Source organism: Microcebus murinus, chromosome 10 (genome assembly GCF_040939455.1).
Source record: "Microcebus murinus isolate Inina chromosome 10, M.murinus_Inina_mat1.0, whole genome shotgun sequence".
In the NCBI taxonomy this organism is placed as follows: domain Eukaryota; kingdom Metazoa; phylum Chordata; class Mammalia; order Primates; family Cheirogaleidae; genus Microcebus; species Microcebus murinus.
Genome location: NC_134113.1, coordinates 89728597 through 89747653, shown reverse-complemented (window position 1 = coordinate 89747653; position 19057 = coordinate 89728597). Strand labels below are relative to the sequence as shown.

The 19057-nt window shown below is 37.6% G+C and overlaps 1 protein-coding gene across 3 annotated transcripts in view; it reads right to left on the bottom strand.

Moving 5' to 3' along the window:
* Window positions 1-19057, bottom strand: part of DUSP16 (dual specificity phosphatase 16) — a 90769-nt gene that overhangs the window by 20337 nt on the left and 51375 nt on the right. For all 3 annotated transcript variants that reach the window (XM_076007652.1, XM_076007653.1, XM_012774426.3), the window contains exon 4: window positions 3465-3628. In XM_076007652.1, the coding sequence (XP_075863767.1) occupies window positions 3465-3628 (164 nt within the window). The remainder of the gene's footprint in view (window positions 1-3464; window positions 3629-19057) is intronic.

The following is a 19057-nucleotide window of genomic DNA, read 5'->3' as shown; positions in this document are numbered from 1 at the left end:
TTTGTCATGTGGATTGTTGTTTCATGAATAGGTTTTGTCTAACCAACCAACTTGCACACTGGTGTGCTAAGCATAGTGGACACTTAATAAATATTTTTATTGATAATTTTAATGGCCTTTTGTCTTCCTAGATCATATAGTGTTCTTGGAAACCCTGAAAACATTATTTGGTTGTATTGTGTCTAAGCTATTGCCTGACCCTCATAAGACAAAAGAGAAAGCAGCAGTAGTCCTAGTGGCAAGGCAGAACAATAAGGCAGCATAGGAAAACCAATTTTGGCCGGGCACAGTGGCTCACGTCTATAATCCTAGCACTCTGGGAGGCCGAGGTGAGAGGATCGCTCAAGGTCAGGAGTTTGAGACCAGCCTGACCAAGAGCGAGACCCCATCTCTACTAAAAATAGAAAGAAATTAGCCAGACAACTAAAAATCTATATAGAACAAATTAGCCCGGCATGGCGGTGCATGCCTGTAGTGCTAGTTACTTGGGAGCCTAAGGCAGAAGGATTGCTTGAGCCCAGGAGTTTGAGGTTGCCGTAAGCTAGGCTGACACCACGGCACTCTAGCCAGGGTAACAGAATAAGACTCTGTCTCACAAAAAAAAAAAAAGAAAAGAAAACCAATTTTACATGTTAAACAGCTGAAATAAGGAGCCACACAGAGAATGCTGACAGTAGACTGTTCAAATGGAGAAGGAGGGACAGTAAAACTGTTTTAGAAAAGAAGCTGGAGTGGTTTACCTCAGATACAGTTCTGGCTTAGTAACTACTCAAAATAGGTAATTCCGTCATACATTTCATGTACTTAAGTGTGAAACAAAAGTCCCTATTTGAAATTTTAAGTGATAAGAATGAAAAACGATCAAGAACTTTTTGTCTTTCACATAATAAAACTAGAGATTCTTTCTCAAATCCCACTCATTTCAGATATGAACTGGGCATCCACAAATGACTTTCAGTACAATAAGCTGCTCCCATTTCACCTCTAGTATAAAGACTAGAGGATGAAAGCACAGAGTGTTGAGAAACAAAAGTACAGTTGTGAGGGAAAAGGAAATAAAAGTATGCTTTTGCCACCAATGACTTCTTACAGTCTTTTGTAAAAGAACCATGTCTTTAAAACATCAGTAAAAATTAATACATGCTGACAGTTCTGACCTACACTGTCTAATAAGGTAGCCACAAGCCACACGTGGCTATTAAGCACCTAAAACATGACTAGTCCAAATTGAGATGTGTAGCAAGTCTAAAATACACACCAAATTTGAAAGATAGTATCAAAAAATGTAAAATATCTCAATAATTTTTATGTTGATTCCATGTTAAAATGATATTATTTTAGATATACTAGGCTAAATATGTTATTAAAATTAATTTCACCTGTTTCTTTTTACTTTTAAAGGCTACTGGAAAATTTTACATTATGTATGTGGCTTGTATTATGTTTCTTCTGAATAGTACTAGTAAAGAAGATGCTGTGGAAAAACCAGCCAGGAGAAAAAAATATCAACTGTGATTCAATATACTTAAGATCTGTCAGTCCTTTAAACTGGCCTGCTAAAGACATTTCCTTTCTCCAGAAGATGGGTATTTTTGGTGTTATATATACTTAAGACTTAAAATGAGAGCAGCTTGGGTTTACATATGATCTCTGCCACTGACCAACTCTGAAGTCAGTGACATAATCTAGGGTAAGTAACAAGGGCAAACCTACCTCCTAATCTTATTATGAAGGTTAAATGCAATAATATAAATAATATAAATATATAATAATATAAAGAACCTAGCATTTTAAATGGTAAATATTATGATCCTCCTAAGAAAATTTCTGTGACATTCCTTTAAACATATCTTGGTGGAACTTCATTTAAAAAAAAAAGGACTAATTAAACTAGTGGCCTCGTGGTTGCTGTTTGTAAAGACTGAAACTTCTGAATTTTAATAAAACAGACTGTACTGTTAGGGACAATTATAAAATCTTCATAAGATCTTTAAGAAGAAAAGAAGTTTATCAAGCAATGTTTGCTGTAATTGAAAGAAAAAAGTTTTAAAAAAGAAGATCTAAATGTGCCATTTAATTTAACGTCAAAAGTAACAAAAATAATCTGTAACACAATTATTTGTGGAATGGCCTACTGACTGACTGGTTAAGGTTTACTAGTATTAACAGGATTCTTAAGCAGGGATTTTATTTTATTTTCTGATCTAGGGATTAAATAAATCATCTCCAGCTTTGCCCCAGGAATGTGTGCAACTTTAGGAAATTAATCTTGCTTTCTGTTACATAGTTTGCTATCTCTAAAGAGAATTAGTAATAATCACATGCTCAATGGCATTGTGATCCTACCAGAAAGGCTCAGTACAAGAATGAGCTATCAACTCAAATAGGCAGTTCACACAGTAAGAACAGACATATTAACAACACAGTGTTGGGGCAGTTTTGAGAACAAAAAAGAAAAAAAAATAAGAATGCCTCATTGCTGCCCAATGATAGGGTATCCAAATCCCTGCTTTTCATATGCTAAAAGAAAAAAAGCCAATCTGGAAGTTTATAGTCAGCCCAATTCTTCTAGTTAATCACAGAGAAAATGTTAAGAGGTATTCCCCTTCATATAGGAAAGCAGCACTTGTAAATCACCAATAGTTGAATTAAGATTTCAGATTGCTTTTTCAATTAGCAGTAATATAAATTAAGAGGTTTTGGAGGAAAAAAATCACTTTTCTAGGCAGTAAGAGCACTGTTTTATAGCACTATTGGTTAAAAGCATATAAACCGTGGAGTTAGACTGTGGTTCTCCTGTTATGCTCGTACCCTTCTATACAAAGGCCTCAATTCAATGTGTTCCTCCGTCAGAGCACACCTTGTCCAGCGCAGCCCATGTCACTTCACCAAGAATCCATGCTCCTCCCTCTTCTTTTTCAACCAAACTGCTCCAGTAGTCATTAGCCAAGGGAGGCTGGCAGTGCACACTTTTAGCCTTTGTCCTCCCGTCTTTCTATCCCCTCGTCCCACCCCTACAGCCACTAGTCACCATGAGGACCTTCCTCCATTCAAGACAACCTGAGACCCTTTCTCATCTGCTGCAGTACATAAATAAGTTCCCACATGTGACATAACTTAGGAAGTATTAGACTTCCTTAGCGTGCCCAATTACTATAATAGAACAATTAATACCCTAAGAAAATAAGGCTGAACTGAAAATTCCTGTTCTATTTATTTCAGGTCTCTTGGACCTGTTAGGAATAAGCAAATATGACAAAGGTTTAGGTTCCCTGTGCCAATAAATAACATCAAACAAATTAACACTCCAAAAGATGATGCAACTGCTTAACTGGGCAGTCACCCTGAGAATGGTGCAATAACTTCCTTTCTGGAATTATGGTGTGTTTCAAATGACATAATGGGCAATTGCAGTTTTTCTCCAGCTGCTAAACGATAAATGAAGGATTTTTCAAAGTACCCACCTTGTTGAGGACATCTCGCTGGCAGCCAAGATAAAGATTGGGAAGAATTCGGGTTGGCCCAATGTTGGCAACAGGTAAGCAAGGCTGAGAAATGCAGGTAGGGACTAGAGTGGATTTTCCTTCACAGAGGCCAGGGAAACAACGAGAGAACTCAGCAAACCCACCTAAAAATAAATATTATAAAATTATGCCAGGCACAAAGGAAAAACCAGCTTTCTGTGAACTACTCAGCTATAACTGTTTAAAACAGAAAAATAAAATCCCTCAGATGCAGGTGGATACCACTGCACACATGCTCCTTTGTACAGCTGTTGGAGTATATTCTAACACATGTGAAGTATATTCCAGCACCGAGCCTTGAGCCTGGGCTTGTAAGGCTCCAATAGGGACACTCAAACCCTTAAGGCACTTTAGGCTACTCCCTCCTTTCTGAAACATTCTCTTCATTCTCACATATTTTACAATGTTGGCTCCCCACTCCTCACACCCCATGCAGACATTTTTTTGAGGACTATAAAGAAAATTCAAATTCAGTAGCAAGTAGCCAAGCCAATCATCCACAGAAGCAAAAAGGAGATGTAAAAAAAATGTGAATTGAAGCTCAATGTCACTTCTTCAAAATAAAATCGATCAAGTTAAACATTCTTTTTAGAATTTACTTTCAATCTTCCTACCATATGCGTTTTTTAATCTCAGAGGTATCACACAAATACTCACCCTTAACTCTTACAAATATCCTCTCTATCCAGCACTTGGGATTCCCTGGGCAGTTTGTCAAGGTCTCCATAATTTTTGTCAAATCCCCATGATTTCTGGAGCTCTCCTATTCATTTCACTAACACTATAAAGAAGTGTTGACAGACCTAATTGCTGAGGGGACAGGAGGGCCTGTGGCAAGATTTTTGGACTCAGAATTAGAAGAATTCAGTTTTTTTCTGTTTTGCCCTTGTAATGATGTACTCTATGACCTTCATTAAGTCACAATCTTGCCACCACTCAGTGGAGAAAAATCTATGTGGCCAGAGGAGGCACTCTCACCCTCTTTGGGAAGAGAAAAAAATGAATAAGGTCTCCTTTGGGGTTTCTAATCTAAATTTTCCTTGCTACCCAAATAGAAACACAGGAGCCAAATAGATTCTGATAAATTTTCAGATAATTTCTTTGCTATCCAAACCGTCCCTACTCACTTTTAAATCTGAACTCAGGAACCAAGGAGATTTGGACTATAGGGGATACTTATATATTTTTAATATTAAATTTAAAAACAAGTAACATTTTCATACTTATTAGAAGATAGTACAACCTTACTTTTACCTTGTTAAATGAGCCTTGAATCTCACTAGATTCAAGACCCTAGAATCTCACTAAAGTATTTATCTCCATCTCTTTGAGTACATTGTATTAGACTCGACCCCATTCCCCATTATTATCCCCTGTATTATGTTCATGTCAAGAATAACTCAGCTGGACGCCTGTCTCTACTGTCCGTGCTCAGTACAGGGTCCCTGATGCACGAAGCTGACAGCTATGCGACCTGCAAAATGTAAGACAGTGCATTCCTGGCCTCCAAACTGACTAGGTATCTGTACCTTTTTTTTACTCAAAAGCAATTAAAGTTCTTAATCTTATTTAATTTCTTAAGGTAATCTGATAGAATAAGTGGACTTATTAGAGAAATCACAAATTCCTTTGTATGATAGGCCCTTAGGATCTGTACCTATACAGTTTCATGGATTCATTTCTTACCATTTCCAATCATGACCTCCAGCCACACAAAACTCATTGTTATTTCACACTGCCATGCTGTTCTCTTGTCCAAGAATCCCATCCCTACCCATCCCAGGCATGTACTCATGGAAGCCACAGTACACACAGCATATGCTCTGTACACACACAAGCCACATGATCACACAGCAGAGAAAGTAATAGCACAAGCTGTTATACCTGAGTTCATGTCCTGGCTTCACCCCTTTCCAGTTGTTTGATTTGGTCAAGTTACTTAACCCCTCTGACTCCTAGTTTCCTCATCTATAAAATGAGGATAATGATATAATGATCATACCTACTTCATAGTTGTTAAGGGGAATCAGTTAATACATCTAAAGTACTTTGTGCCTGCCACATAGGTATCAGTGATTACTATTTCATTACAGTGATCGTACATTCAGGACCCAGCGTCATCTGCAAGGCCTTTCTCTATCCTTGATCTGCAGCTAACTGTTTAGGATTCACCTGAGACTTGAAGTGAAAAAAGGAATGCTTCTAAGGTTACATTTCCCAAAGTGAAGTGTCCTCCAGAATGCCGGTGTCCTGCAAAAAGCTGTCGGATGGGACATTGGTCCAAAAAGTAAGAGAAATACTACATATCGTAGCTCCCTGGGAGAGTCATAGCACATACTAACATACTATAGCCTCCAAAAAGTATCTTCAAAGAAACTGGTTTAATTTATTTAAGTCAAATAATTTTCCACCAACTTATGACCATGGAATTCTCCCTGAAATACATTAACAGTTAGTGGAACTAACACTTATGGAAATGCTATACAAGGGCCACTGCAACTACTGAGTCAATTAGAAGTTCTACACCTATGAGTATAACCACAAACTATCTCAAAAGAAGGGCTCAGCCAATATTGGTACATGAATGTCCACTGTTTAGGACTTATAATTTTGTTCTATTAGTGTTTTATTCCTTTTTGGTCTAATTGGATGATATAGTTATTATTTAAGGTCAGGTTTTCCCCCCAAGGCTGTTCTTGTAACTATAGATGTTAAAGACTCTTATCATTCTTTGCTTATCCTACACCTACCCAACATTAACAACTGACAGGCACTATTTTATTATAATTTAATTGTAGGACTTAAATTTTAACTTTTGTTAACTTATAAAGTTCTAGTACTTCTCTAAAAAACTGTTTTCATATTTTTTTCCTCTTCTGGTTCCAAAAGAGTTCGTGGGATGGTCTGTTATTTAAATCCAACAAAACAATATTCCAGTAAATGTTCTTAGAAAAGGAGAAACCAGAGAATCCAAAGAAACTCCACTTGAATTCCCCTTTAAATTTAGAAGTAACCATTTTTATAAATAATATAAGTAATCATAAAATGTACTGAATAATTAATATGTGACAATCACTGTTCTAAGCACTTCACAAGTATTTATTTAATCACAACTGCCCTATGAGGCAGGTGTTACCACCTATTTATAGATAAGAAAATAGAGGTTTGGGATTACATCGTGTAATAACCAGAAGAGCTAGGTTATAAATCTACTTCTCTAAATCCTATGGAGTTAATTTCAACTCTCCCTTGGATGTAGGGATAGCCTTGCTGATATCTGTGGGGTCCTGGCCTTACCAGCTGTGACCTGCCAGTTTTCAGTACCAGACTAAAAAGGCCATGGCCCTCTCCCTAACTGATGCAAGAGCCTTGCTTCTCTAAAGCTATATAGCTCAAACGCTTTGATGAGGGAAAAGAAAAGGAAGATCTGACGTGACCAGAGATATGAGAGTCTCTTTAACTGCACTTTGCATGAAACCAGTAACAAAATTTACAGATGAACTAGCTGAAATGTAAATATAGACACTGGTTTGCTCATGATCACAGTTTGCAAGCTGGCAGTAAAGCTGAAGCTATGTGTTGGCTTTCAGGCCATCCTCCACAGAACAACTTTCAAAAGGGATATAATTCTGCAATAGTCATAAACTGAGTCATCAGCCTGGCAGTTCAAGGTCCATCACTATCATTAATTAGTACAGTCATCCTAGATGACTTTAACTTTGGTGGACCTCAAAAGTAACTGTAGCTCTAGAAAATTCTAAGACAAGGGAACAGAAATAAATGAGAGAAACTATTGTTCAGTCTCAAAACAAAACCAAAAAACCAACCAAACAACATTACATTATAAAACACATTATAAAACAAAATCAAACCTTCTCCACAAATCTTTTCAACTAACATCTAGAACAAACTCAAATAAGACAAATATTTTAAAACGTTTAACAGATTTCACTGAAATTGGAGCATTCATGTAACACTCAGTTTGGCTTGAAAATTGTCCCAAACTGTGGCTCCCGCTTTCTTCAAGAAAACACTACCTCAGCCAGAGTACATTTTCCCTGATCTTTATCTATGACAATGTTCCACTCTGCTGACATCCTCCTTCATTGACAGTTTTTTCCATTCACTGACCTTTCATTCACTGTTGTACTCTACTGACTCCAGTTTCATTTCATTAATTAACAACAGATGAGACACTGCCTGATTTCCCCTGAACTCTTGAAAAACTATCTGTGGCCTTACCAGCAACCCAGTTTTGAAATATGTCTAGAATGTCCCTCTTCCTTTCATCGGTTCTCTTACAAACAAGATCTACATCAGAAGAAAAATGCAATTCATTTACGTAAACTTTCTGTTACAAATGGCTGATACAGACACAGAACGCAGCATCGCCTTATCTGTCCTTGTCATAACTCTGCCGTCCCATGGACTGCAAGTCAGATTCCATTACAAGACGTCACATCAGTTGATTATCTGCTGTTTGATGTAAAAAACAGTAATGAAAAACTGAAAAGTTTCTTGAAAAGTTTTCAAATATTTTTTTAGAGTTGTTCAAGGACTTGACTTACTGTCCAATATTGCCAAGTTTCTCTAATCCCTAAATTTTATGCTCTTTATCATCTAGGAATGCAAAAACAGACAGTTGTAGTAACCCACATGCGTTTCACTAATGTAGACCTAAACCTAAGAATGGTTGTATCCACTATTCCCCCCTACTCTGGAAATACTTCTGTTAAGATGAAAGAAGACACATATACAGACACCTCCAGCCTGCTGAGAACCAAGGATGGGCAGTCTTAGCTGACAGAGATGTGTCTTGGCCTCCACAGCTATGGGCGCATGGGCAGACAGACTGCAATGCTGAAATCTGTTTCTGTCAGTCTTCCACAAATCCAACCAAAAGAATGCATGTTTATAAACAAAAACTTACATATTACTTTGGACAGAGAAAACATTTGGTATAGCTTCTAAGGCATTCATAATTAAGATACCATTTTATTATAATTCAGCCACAAAAACACTTTTTCCCTTAAGAGCACCTCCTTCACAATTCCAATCATAAATACTATTTTCTCTAAAAGCCAATGTGAACCAACATTCCATGGGGAGGGGGGAGGTATGTGTGTGGAAATCTGCCAAGTAAAATAAAATACACAGAAAAACTTTACTAAACAATTCCAATTAGTCACTCTCTTCTCTTTCCTCTCATCCATACAATCAGTTATAAATCACAGGGTATTTTCTTTAAAATTAAAGAACATTTATGTAATAAACAAAAGTAGCACATTACTACAGCTTAGTGATAGTTCTTAAAATATTTTTACGGCCCAAATTCTAAAAATAGGTCCCTGTCCTTTTAGTCAAACTAGAGACAAATGGCAATTCCATTATTTTAAAGGTGGTTCCCTGCAGGGAGAGACAGAGGACTTTTCCACTTAAATGCTTTCATTCAAATAGGTAGCAAGTCTTTAGAGCTTTATCAGTCCAACTGACAGAGCAGCCCAAAGTGGGAAGGTAGAATTAAAGAGAACTCTCCTGCCTCATATTGTGAATGAATTCCATGGTTATACACAGAGATAGTATTGATCCAAAGCTCTACTTTATGGAGGACATTTTTCTAAAAAGTCACATGCAAATTTAACTTTCGTGTTTTAAATCATTTGCCTATAGTTCATATGGTTTCATAGTTTTTAAAACTATGTAGTTAAATCCTTTTGTAGTTCTCATGTAGTTAAATCCGTTTGTAAAACAAAAAAAAAATCTCCCTTTCCGTGACATAAACACAATCCTTTCATGTGCTTATTTTAAAATATATATGACGAAAGGCTATAGTACACCTGTACCATAAAGAACAGCTCTCTCTATACTGAAAATAAAGTCTGTTGCTTTACTATTGCATAAAGGAGACAACTCCAATATTAAAAATTGAAAATCTGAAAATGTTTATCTCACAATATAAGTATTTTAATTGCTCTTAAGAGTAATTCTTTTAAGCCTTAATCTGGAGTGACTGATTCAGGCAACTTTGGTCTCTAGACACTCAAAAACAGACTCAAGTATGGTTACAGTTCTTCCAGGGTCAGTAGACTATATGGAGAAATAAAACTATTTGAAGAAAAAGAAAGGCAACATAATTTTTTACTCCTAAAGAAAGCAAAAGAGGCTGGACGTGGTGGCTTATGGGAGGCCGTAATCCTAGCATTCTGGGAGGCCGAGGCGGGCAGATTGCTCGAGGTCAGGAGTTCGAAACCAGCCTGAGCAGGAGCAAGACCCCGTCTCTACTATAAATAGAAAGAAATTAATTGGCCAACTAATATATATAGAAAAGATTAGCTGGGCATGGTGGCTTATGCCTGTAGTCCCAGCTACTCAAGAGGCTGAGGCAGAAGGATTGCTTGAGCCCAGGAGTTTGAGGTTCCTATGAGCTAGGCTAACATCACGGCACTCACTCTAGCCTGGGCAACAAAGTGAGACTCTGTCTCAAAAAAAAAAAAAAAGAAGCAAAAAAAAAAATGCAACTGTAAATTTTCAATGTAGATATGTTGGTCTATGTAAGCCAAGCCACACAGGTTTGATAAAATCATTTCTGGGAGGGTAGAAAGCATGGCCTAATTTTCACAACATCAACAACATTCTGCCTATTTTCTATATAGCCAATCCTCCACTGAGCAGCACTGAAAAGAAAAATCCTAAGTGATCCAAAACATTAATTTTAAGTTCTTATTCCATCCACCCCCTATCTACTGGAGCACAGACCAAGAGGAAGGTGGACAGAAATGAACTTCTCTAGAGATTCTTCTGGAAGCCTGACAAGTAGCTTACATGCCATAAAACTTGTCCTACAAATGAGACCTCCAAGAAATCTCACCCTATATGAAACAACTCTATTATATAACACAGCTGGAGCACGGAAAGATCCATGCAATCTAATTTTGGGGTTAACAGTTACTATATACACAACAAATGAATCAAAAATTTTGAAAGTATTAACATACAAATCACTAAGCACTAAAATAATGCAACTTGTAATTTCTTGTGATTTTATTGTTTTTCAGGATAATATTATCTAAATCAACTCAACTGGCAAAATCCAGAAATGTTATTTAAGAAAAAGTTCTCAGAAGATGTAGAGTGATAGCTATTTTATTGATCTTTCAACCTGGCAATACATAACTATGCCCAGAAACTCTTCCTCTTAAAACAAACACACATCCCATGACTTAAAATAAACGGGGAAAAAAAAAAAAAAAAAGCAAAGAGGTTTAATTTAATTATATATATATATATATATATATATATAAACCACACACACACAGCCAGGACTCAATAAATACCCTTGTAGAAATATAAAGAGTGCAACCGGAATAACCAATCAAAAGGAAGACAGCCAGAATCCACCAGTTGGCTGAATAAAATTAACAACCTCTGTAAGTAGGACAGCCAGATTCATAGAGGCACCCCTGACTGGTCCCCCAGTGACCTTAAGAGATGAAGACAACAACCAAATTAACAGTATCCTGGAACTTCCTGAGAAGGGAGGATTTATTAGGACTCTACTTCTATAGGTGCTGAAGGAAGGGATTATTAAGGAGATCACATTTGCTCATTTTCACCTGAAAACCAAAGATTTCCCAGTTTGTACTTTTGGGTTTAATGTCCCAAACTCCAATCTAACATTTTCAAGGTCATTTTCAATGACCCCCTTTGGTCATTTCCACTTGAAAAATCTGTTATTGTCACTGCAAAAATAAATTCAAATTTAAAACCTCCCTCTTTCCTCTGTATCCCTGTCCGGGTCAGCACCACTCCCCGGTGCCCTCCGCAGTCTCAGCTGGTACATGGACTGGCTGATTGTCTCTCCACTCCTGACTTCTGTCTGCTTTCTCCACCGTAGTCCACAGCCTTCCCACCTCAGGCTTGGATAAATTCAGTTCACAGCTCCCTCTGATCCACTTATCCTTTTTTGCAACTCATTTCTACTCTACCGCCAGATTAAGCATTATAAAATAAAGTTTTGATGTTGTTCTCTGCTTCCAAACACCCACAGAATAAAATCCAAAATTCTTGGGCAGACATTCAAGACCCTTCCTAATTTCTCCTACCACCACCCTACATGCACCAGACAAATTAGACTTCTATTTGCCTAGCACATCTGTGCTTTCCCATCTCTAGCCCTTTGACAACTCAGTCTTTCCAATCCATTTTATATTTCCTTCCAAACCACGAGTTACACCTCTTCTACAGCAGCATACTCCAAAATTTTTTTACCATGACAAACAAAATGCATTTTACATCAAAATCCTCTGAACACTTACACATCCTCACCACACGAAACAAAAATTGCACAATATAATCTTCCCTTACTCTATGATGTTGCATTAAAAAAATATATATCTTCCCTGAACAGCATAATATGGTCTTCCCAACTTAGAAGTTCTATAAAATTTATACCAATCATTTTTGGCAGTTTTTACCACTGACCTGGTAACTGTGAATTATTATTATTATTATTATTTTTTTTTGAGATAGAGTCTTGCTTTGTTGCCCAGGCTAGAGTCAGTGCCGTGGCGTCAGCCTAGCTCACAGCAACCTCAAACTCCTGGGCTCAAGCAATCCTTCTGCCTCAGCCTCCCTAGTAGCTGGGACTACAGGCATGTGCCACCATGCCCGGCTACTTTTGTGTGTATGTGTGTGTGTGTGTATAAAATTAGTTGGCCAATTAATTTCTTTCTATTTTTATAGTAGAGACGGCGTCTCGCTCTTGCTCAGGCTGGTTTCGAACTCCTGACCTCGAGCAATCCGCCCGCCTCAGCCTCCCAGAGAGCTAGGATTACAGGCATGAGCCACCATGCCTGGCTTTGTGAATTATTTGTGTGTGTGTGTGTGTGTGTGTGCGCTGTGACCTGTCTTATTTCTCCAGTTATGATACAATGTGAATTGCTTATAGACAAGAATTATATCTTATACTTCTTTGTAATCGCCTCAGAATTTAGTATAGTGCCTGACACATAATTAGAATTCAATAAATGTTTATTGAATCCTTCCTTGTTACAATGAATAGCTGTCGACGGACATAAGTCTTGTATATTTTTGGTGTTCAAAGGATTTCCTGATTGCATTCAAAGCCAAAAGCTAAGCTGGCATGGGTGGGAGCACAAAATCTGCTTCCTATTCCTAGACCACAATGCCCCAGAAGATTCTCAGGGGGAGAAGGGGAGGCACAGCACAAGAAAAATGTTTTTCATCTACTAAAGGAAAAGAGGTAGAAAGGGCACATGTCATTTTGGTCATCCAGAGGCAACACTGAATCCTCATTGTGCTCCTGACATATCCAAAGGTCTTTGTATGAAAGATGAAGAACAAAAATTTTCTCTGATGCCCTAAATGGTTCAGGCCTTCATAGCTTGGGGAATCAGGGCACCTCCCTTAGGAAACCAATTAGATACTAACTACAGTTATACCCCAGATGAGGATGAAGTGGCTGCTGGATGTGTCTATGATGACTGTCAAAGTGCACAATGAAATGAAATTATCAATTGTGGTAACTATATGAGTCAAGAGGAAAAAGGAATACAAGTTTGGTCTCTGGAGAATGACTCAAGAATCAAATCTGACTAACTCATTAACTGTCCATGAATCACTACACAACTCATTTCTCGGGTCACCTTTCTGTATGAAGCTCAAAGCTTTCTACTCTACCCTATAGCAGGTTCTCCACAGATACTTCTGTGTATTCCACTCTATCAACAGTCCTCCTCTTTGGCCAAATGCAGTTTTACAGAGATTTCAAAGAGCAGTGAGGAAGAAAGGGACAACTATTCAGTCAACCAAACAACACTGGAGACCACTAGGTTTCACACATAAATTCAAAAAACATTTAATGAGCACCTACTGTGAGCTGGACACAGTGCTAAGTAATGGGGACAGCAGTGGCCAAGACAGAGCCCTTTCTGGAGTTGACAGTTTTACAAGGCAAACTTTAACCAAATAATTAGATAAATAATTAACTAATTATGGTAGGTGGCCAAAGGTGCATGGAAACCAACTTTGCCTGGTAACTAGAGAAGGCTTGATAACTGCTTTGAATGCAGTGGGAGCCACCAAGGTTTGCAGCAGAGAGGAGAGGACAGGTCAGATGAGAAAGCCTCTGCAAAGACCCAGAGAGCATGACGCTGTAGGTTTGGAGCAGCTGGGATAAGGCCTAAAGAGCTAAAACAAAACTTCTGAGGACTTAAAAAGTGGCATTAGATGAAGTTAGCAAGGTAGGTAGAAACCAGCCATTGTAGAGTCTTGTGAGTCAATTAAAGTTTTTGTAATTTATCTTAAGGGCCCTGATGCATATTAAACTGGGAAGTGATATAGTTTGCATTACTTTAAAAATACAAAATAAAATAAAAAATAAAAATATAACTTTGGTTGCAGTATGAGCAATGGATCGGAAGGTGGCAAGACAGAGGATATGTAAAGACCAGTTAAGTACTCCTGGAGCAATCCAAGGGAGGGATGCTGTCCGCCCAACTTCGTTGGTAGCAGGACAGCAGAAGACCAGATAGAACTAGGAGGTTAGAAGAAAGACCCGGAGATTAAGATATGACCGGGGTTGCAGCTAAATGTCCAACAGCTCACAATGCCCAGCCCTCAAAATATAAATTTTTCCTTCTGGTTTAAAGGGCTTATATAATTTGATCTCATTTCTTCTCAATTCCCATTTCTCTCCTTCACAAAAAATATCCACTCTGGTCTCCTCATTGTCCTTCCCCCAAATCTATGTTCATTCCTGTCATCTTTAGTCATGTTTTCTTTCCCCCTCAAAATGCCAAGGACCCTCCTCACTCAAATCTTACTCATCTTTCAAGGTTCAATTAAAATTCCATTGCTGTAATCAAGTCTTCCCCAACTTTCGCAGATGACATTGAATCATCCCTTATCACTATACCACATAGTTTAGCACATGATCATATGCTTCTCTTTGTTTCATCCACTTTGGGTGTGTTCCCCAAATTAACTGCTAGGACTCAAGGGCAGGGCCAGCCTTTTGTTTGTCTGGTATCCCTACAACCTAGGGGCCAGTCCAGGCACAACCACAGAAGTGCCCATCAAACACTGAGAGGCTGACTGAGTGAAAAGGCTGAAGGATATGCTGGACCTGGCGTTTCTCCAGACCACACAGATGGCACAACTAGGGCAAGGGAAGATTGATGTCACTGTTGTCATCTAGGGTGATTTTGTTTGGCTTGTGCAAAGTATCAGGATGAGGAACTGAGAAACTATCATCAGTTGGCTCTGTAGTCTGTTTTTTTCAAAAGACAATCTCAGGCATTAAGTATCAGTCACGGGTAGCTGGGAAAAGACATAAACTGACTTACCACACTGGCAGGTAGCAAATGGAGAAAAGATGATCCAACTTAGACAACCAGTGGGCAAAATAGCACCATTTTCCCCCAGCTTTACTTAAATATGATTGACAAATAAAAATTATATCTATTTAAGGGGTACAGCATGATGATTTGATAGACATATATGTTGTGAAATGACTACCACACCTCATATAGCTACCCTTTTGTTTTGTGGTGAGAATACTTGAGATCTCTCTTAGCAAATTTCAAGTACAAAATACATTAATAGTAACCATAGTCATGCTGTACTTTAAGTCTCCAGAACTTACTTATCTTGTAACTGAAAGTTTGTACCCTTTAACCAATATCTCCCCATTACCCCAACCCTTTAGCCCATGGTAATCACTGTTCTACTCTGTTTCTATGACTTTTACTCTTTTAAATCCACATGTAAGTGATGCCATGCAGTATTTGTCTTTCTGTGTCTGGCTTATTTCACTTAGCACAATGTCCTCCAGGTTCATCTATGTTGTCACAAATGATAGGATTTCCTTCTTTTGTAAGGCTGAATAATATTCCATTGTGTACACATGTGTACGTGTGTATGTGTTTACATACAGCACCTATTTTTAGTCCATTTTCAGTGACTCTCTAAGTCTTTGTAAGTTTTAGACACAAGAATAGCCAATTCCTGGTGTACTTTTACTGAAATCCATTAATTTCAACCTCTTTTACCAAATGCTACAGAATTTGAAATGGAAAGACTGAAGACTTCCCTTCTCTAGACAAAGGAGCAGAAGAAACACCCAACTTGATAACAGAATTGATAATAGCAGAGATAGCAAAATCTGTCACCAAGATGAGGTTCTATTATATGTTCATTAGGAAAGATAGTAACTGATTCTATTAAATTAAAAATATGCATTCATTACACAGAACTGTTGACTGAATCTCTAGGCCCCTATTAAATTGAAAATGTGTACAGACTCAAATACATTTTTGTTCATTCATAGATCTAACTACACTAGCAAATCTAACTGAAAACAAGTTAAGTATTTGGCCTTTAACCATATCAAATATTAATCTAAGACCTTAGCTGTGTTCAGAGACTCAATGTTTATAAAATATTGAGCACAATACCTTAGCACTATACCTAACACTGTAACACTACTAACCTAACAAAGTGCTTAATAAATGACATCTTCTGTCATTATTCAGAGCTATACTTCAGCACAGAACAGAGTAGGTAGACTTTTATTTGATGATCCCCTCTGGCTAAAACAGTTTAATGCTTTAAAAATTTTATATACAGTATATTCTGATATTAATACATTGCTCTGTTCCATTAAGTATAAAGTAAGAATATGGCTCTGAAATCCACAAGGAGGCTGAGAAAGAGCTACCACAAAAAGTGCCTTTCAGAATAAGCCTGATTTGAAATGCCCACCCTTGATTTCCAATCCAGCCTCCTGATGAAATAATTCCAGAAGACTCTGGAATTATTTGCAGACGAGGGCCTTAGACATACAGTGAGAGCCTGGGAGAGTGTCACTCAACAGCTCTGCTATTTTCCTCATTTGTAAATGAAAGGGCTGAAGTCTGTGATTCATTTATGGTTTTCTTCCCCCTCCTCCTTGCTGTAGGGTTATCCTCTGCCTCATCACAGGACAAAAGTGAGTGCTGTTGAATTAAGAAGCTGTTGTGGATCCCTTTTGCTTCTGCTCAAGCTACAGCAGTGAGGAAAGAGAAGGAAATAATAGACTGGTATTTTTCATCTGTAGGTTGATCTTTATTTCTACTAAATTAACCCATTTATTCTCTTTTCTGTATGTTAGCACAAATTAAAAACACACATTCAGTAGTTTTTTTTCTCCTATATTTATTTATAATCTGGCATTTTTAGAAATAGACAAGAGCAAATAGAATAAAGTGGCACATAGTCAATGAGTAAAAGCCAAGAAACAAGTTTATTTTCTAAAGAGAACTCATTTTCTGAAGGTTAAAAAGACCAAAAAAGTTGATCAATAAGTCAATGCTGGCAAGTGTTATTTTGTTTCCTAACTCATAATGATCACAGTTTTGGTTTTTTTTTGAAGAATAGTCTAAAAAGAATAGTCCTTTTAAACTATGGATACAGAGATTTCACAACGCATTATCTAGTACAATTCTCACAAAACGTGGCAGGGTTTTTGTGTTTTTTTTTAAGAGCTGGAAAAAACTAAGATAACTCAGGTAAAATGATTTATCCAAAGTCACTGAGCCATAAGCAACAGAAACAAAAAATATGGGCTGTGGTTTTAATCCCTAGTAGTGTGTAGGTCCCCAACCCCTGGCAGTGGCTCAGTCAGTGGCATGTTAGGAACTGGGCCGCACATCACTGCCTGAGCTCTGCCATCCACCCCTGTCTGTGGAAAAACTGTCTTCTATGAAACCAGTTCCTGGTGCCAAAAAGGTTGGGGACCACTGCCCTAGTACACTGTTCTTTCTAGCTTAAACAGGCTTCCTCGATGCAGATTTTAGCCCACTTAGGGAACAGGCGTGGGCATGGCACTGAGTGGACCAGAAGACCCTGAAACCTCCTGAGGATACAGACCCTGTGCAAAGAGAGCACCTTAACCTAGCTTTCCTTCCCTCCTGCTCTCTTTTCTGATGCTTTTCTTCTGTCAATATCTAAGCTTTAGTAGTAAAATTGTTAAAGGTAATAACAATCTATGAAAATGGGTTAGTTTGGGTTCTCCCAAACCCCATCTCTCCCTTTCCCCTCAATCTTACATTTTATGTCTGTTAAGGAAATAGCAAGGACAAGCCCTGCTCGTGGTGTGGTATAACTCAGGGCAACTACCTCTCTCTTGCTCTACCTTCTATAATTTCTACACCAGATTGCTCCCATTAAGTTGGCCCTGTCTACATTTGTGACTTTTTATTCTTTTAATATATTTAAAATAATCACAAAAGCTTTTCTGAAATATTCTCAACAGAATTAGATTCTGTTCAAATTATTAGAAGTTCTAACTTTTTTTTAGCCAAATAGAAATTATAGCATTTTTCCCTTACTAGGCTATAAAGCCATTTTAATGAAATAAATATTTATGTCACATCCATCCTGTCACTCCATTCACATGAGTCCTTAAGTTTTAACTTTAAAGAGGGCTGTAGGAAAGATATATAGGTCTATAAATTATGCTTATTCAGTAACTGACTTCAAAATTGAAAAAAAAAGGAAAAAAGAGTCTGATATTATCTACCCATCAATGATGATGCGGAACTTTCTAAAGAGATCCTAACTCATTCTTTTTTGCCATGATGAGGTTGCTGATAATTAAACTCTTTAATCCATTGTGGGGGGTGGGGTGAAACAATGCTATGGTAGAACATTTGATTTATACTTTTTAAATATAAAAATTATTCTGACTGTTCTCAACATGGATTCAAAAACTTGTATATTCCTATGGTAGAACTAGGTTTCCAGAGTTGTTAGCTCTTACCAAATTTTAGTATTTAAGGACCACACAAAATTAGCATTAACTGCAAGCAGTATTTTTACTGGATTCTAATATCATGTTTAAATCTACTTAGATAAAAATGTTTTCATATTAGATACTTTTCCCATAGTAGCCACGTTTGCTCTACCAGAATAAATATACTTTACAAATCATTTATTTCAAAACAAGCTCAAATTTTCTCTACACTTTCAGATCTCATCACTGTCTAATACACTTACATTTTAAACTAATAAAATAAATCATATGAAATATAAATGGTATAAAACCTTCAGGTAAGCTAATTTATATCTCAAATATTTACTAAAAACTTAAGAAGTGCTAGGCCTTGAGGGGAACAAAGATGAACAAGACCTGTTCCATACTCAAGAACTAAGCCTACTCCATCCAGCATAGCTTCCTCAAATCCTATCCTTGCTTCCTTCAGTAATCCTTCATGTTTTATGTCCATGTAACTAGATCTTCCAGGTTAAGTTTCGGTCTCCTCTTGACAGAGGGAAAGAGCTCATTAAGATGCAACAATCAATTTCTTGGGAAGTCCTCTTGCTCCCCTTATTCAGAGTCTTTCTTTGGGTAAAGTAGCCCTGAGAGTAGAACTCAGGCCACAATTCTTCACTGCCATGTCAATGCCATAAAACCATCTCACATGTCTAATGCGTTCTTCCTTTCCTGGCTGCAAGTTCTAAACTGATGGAGA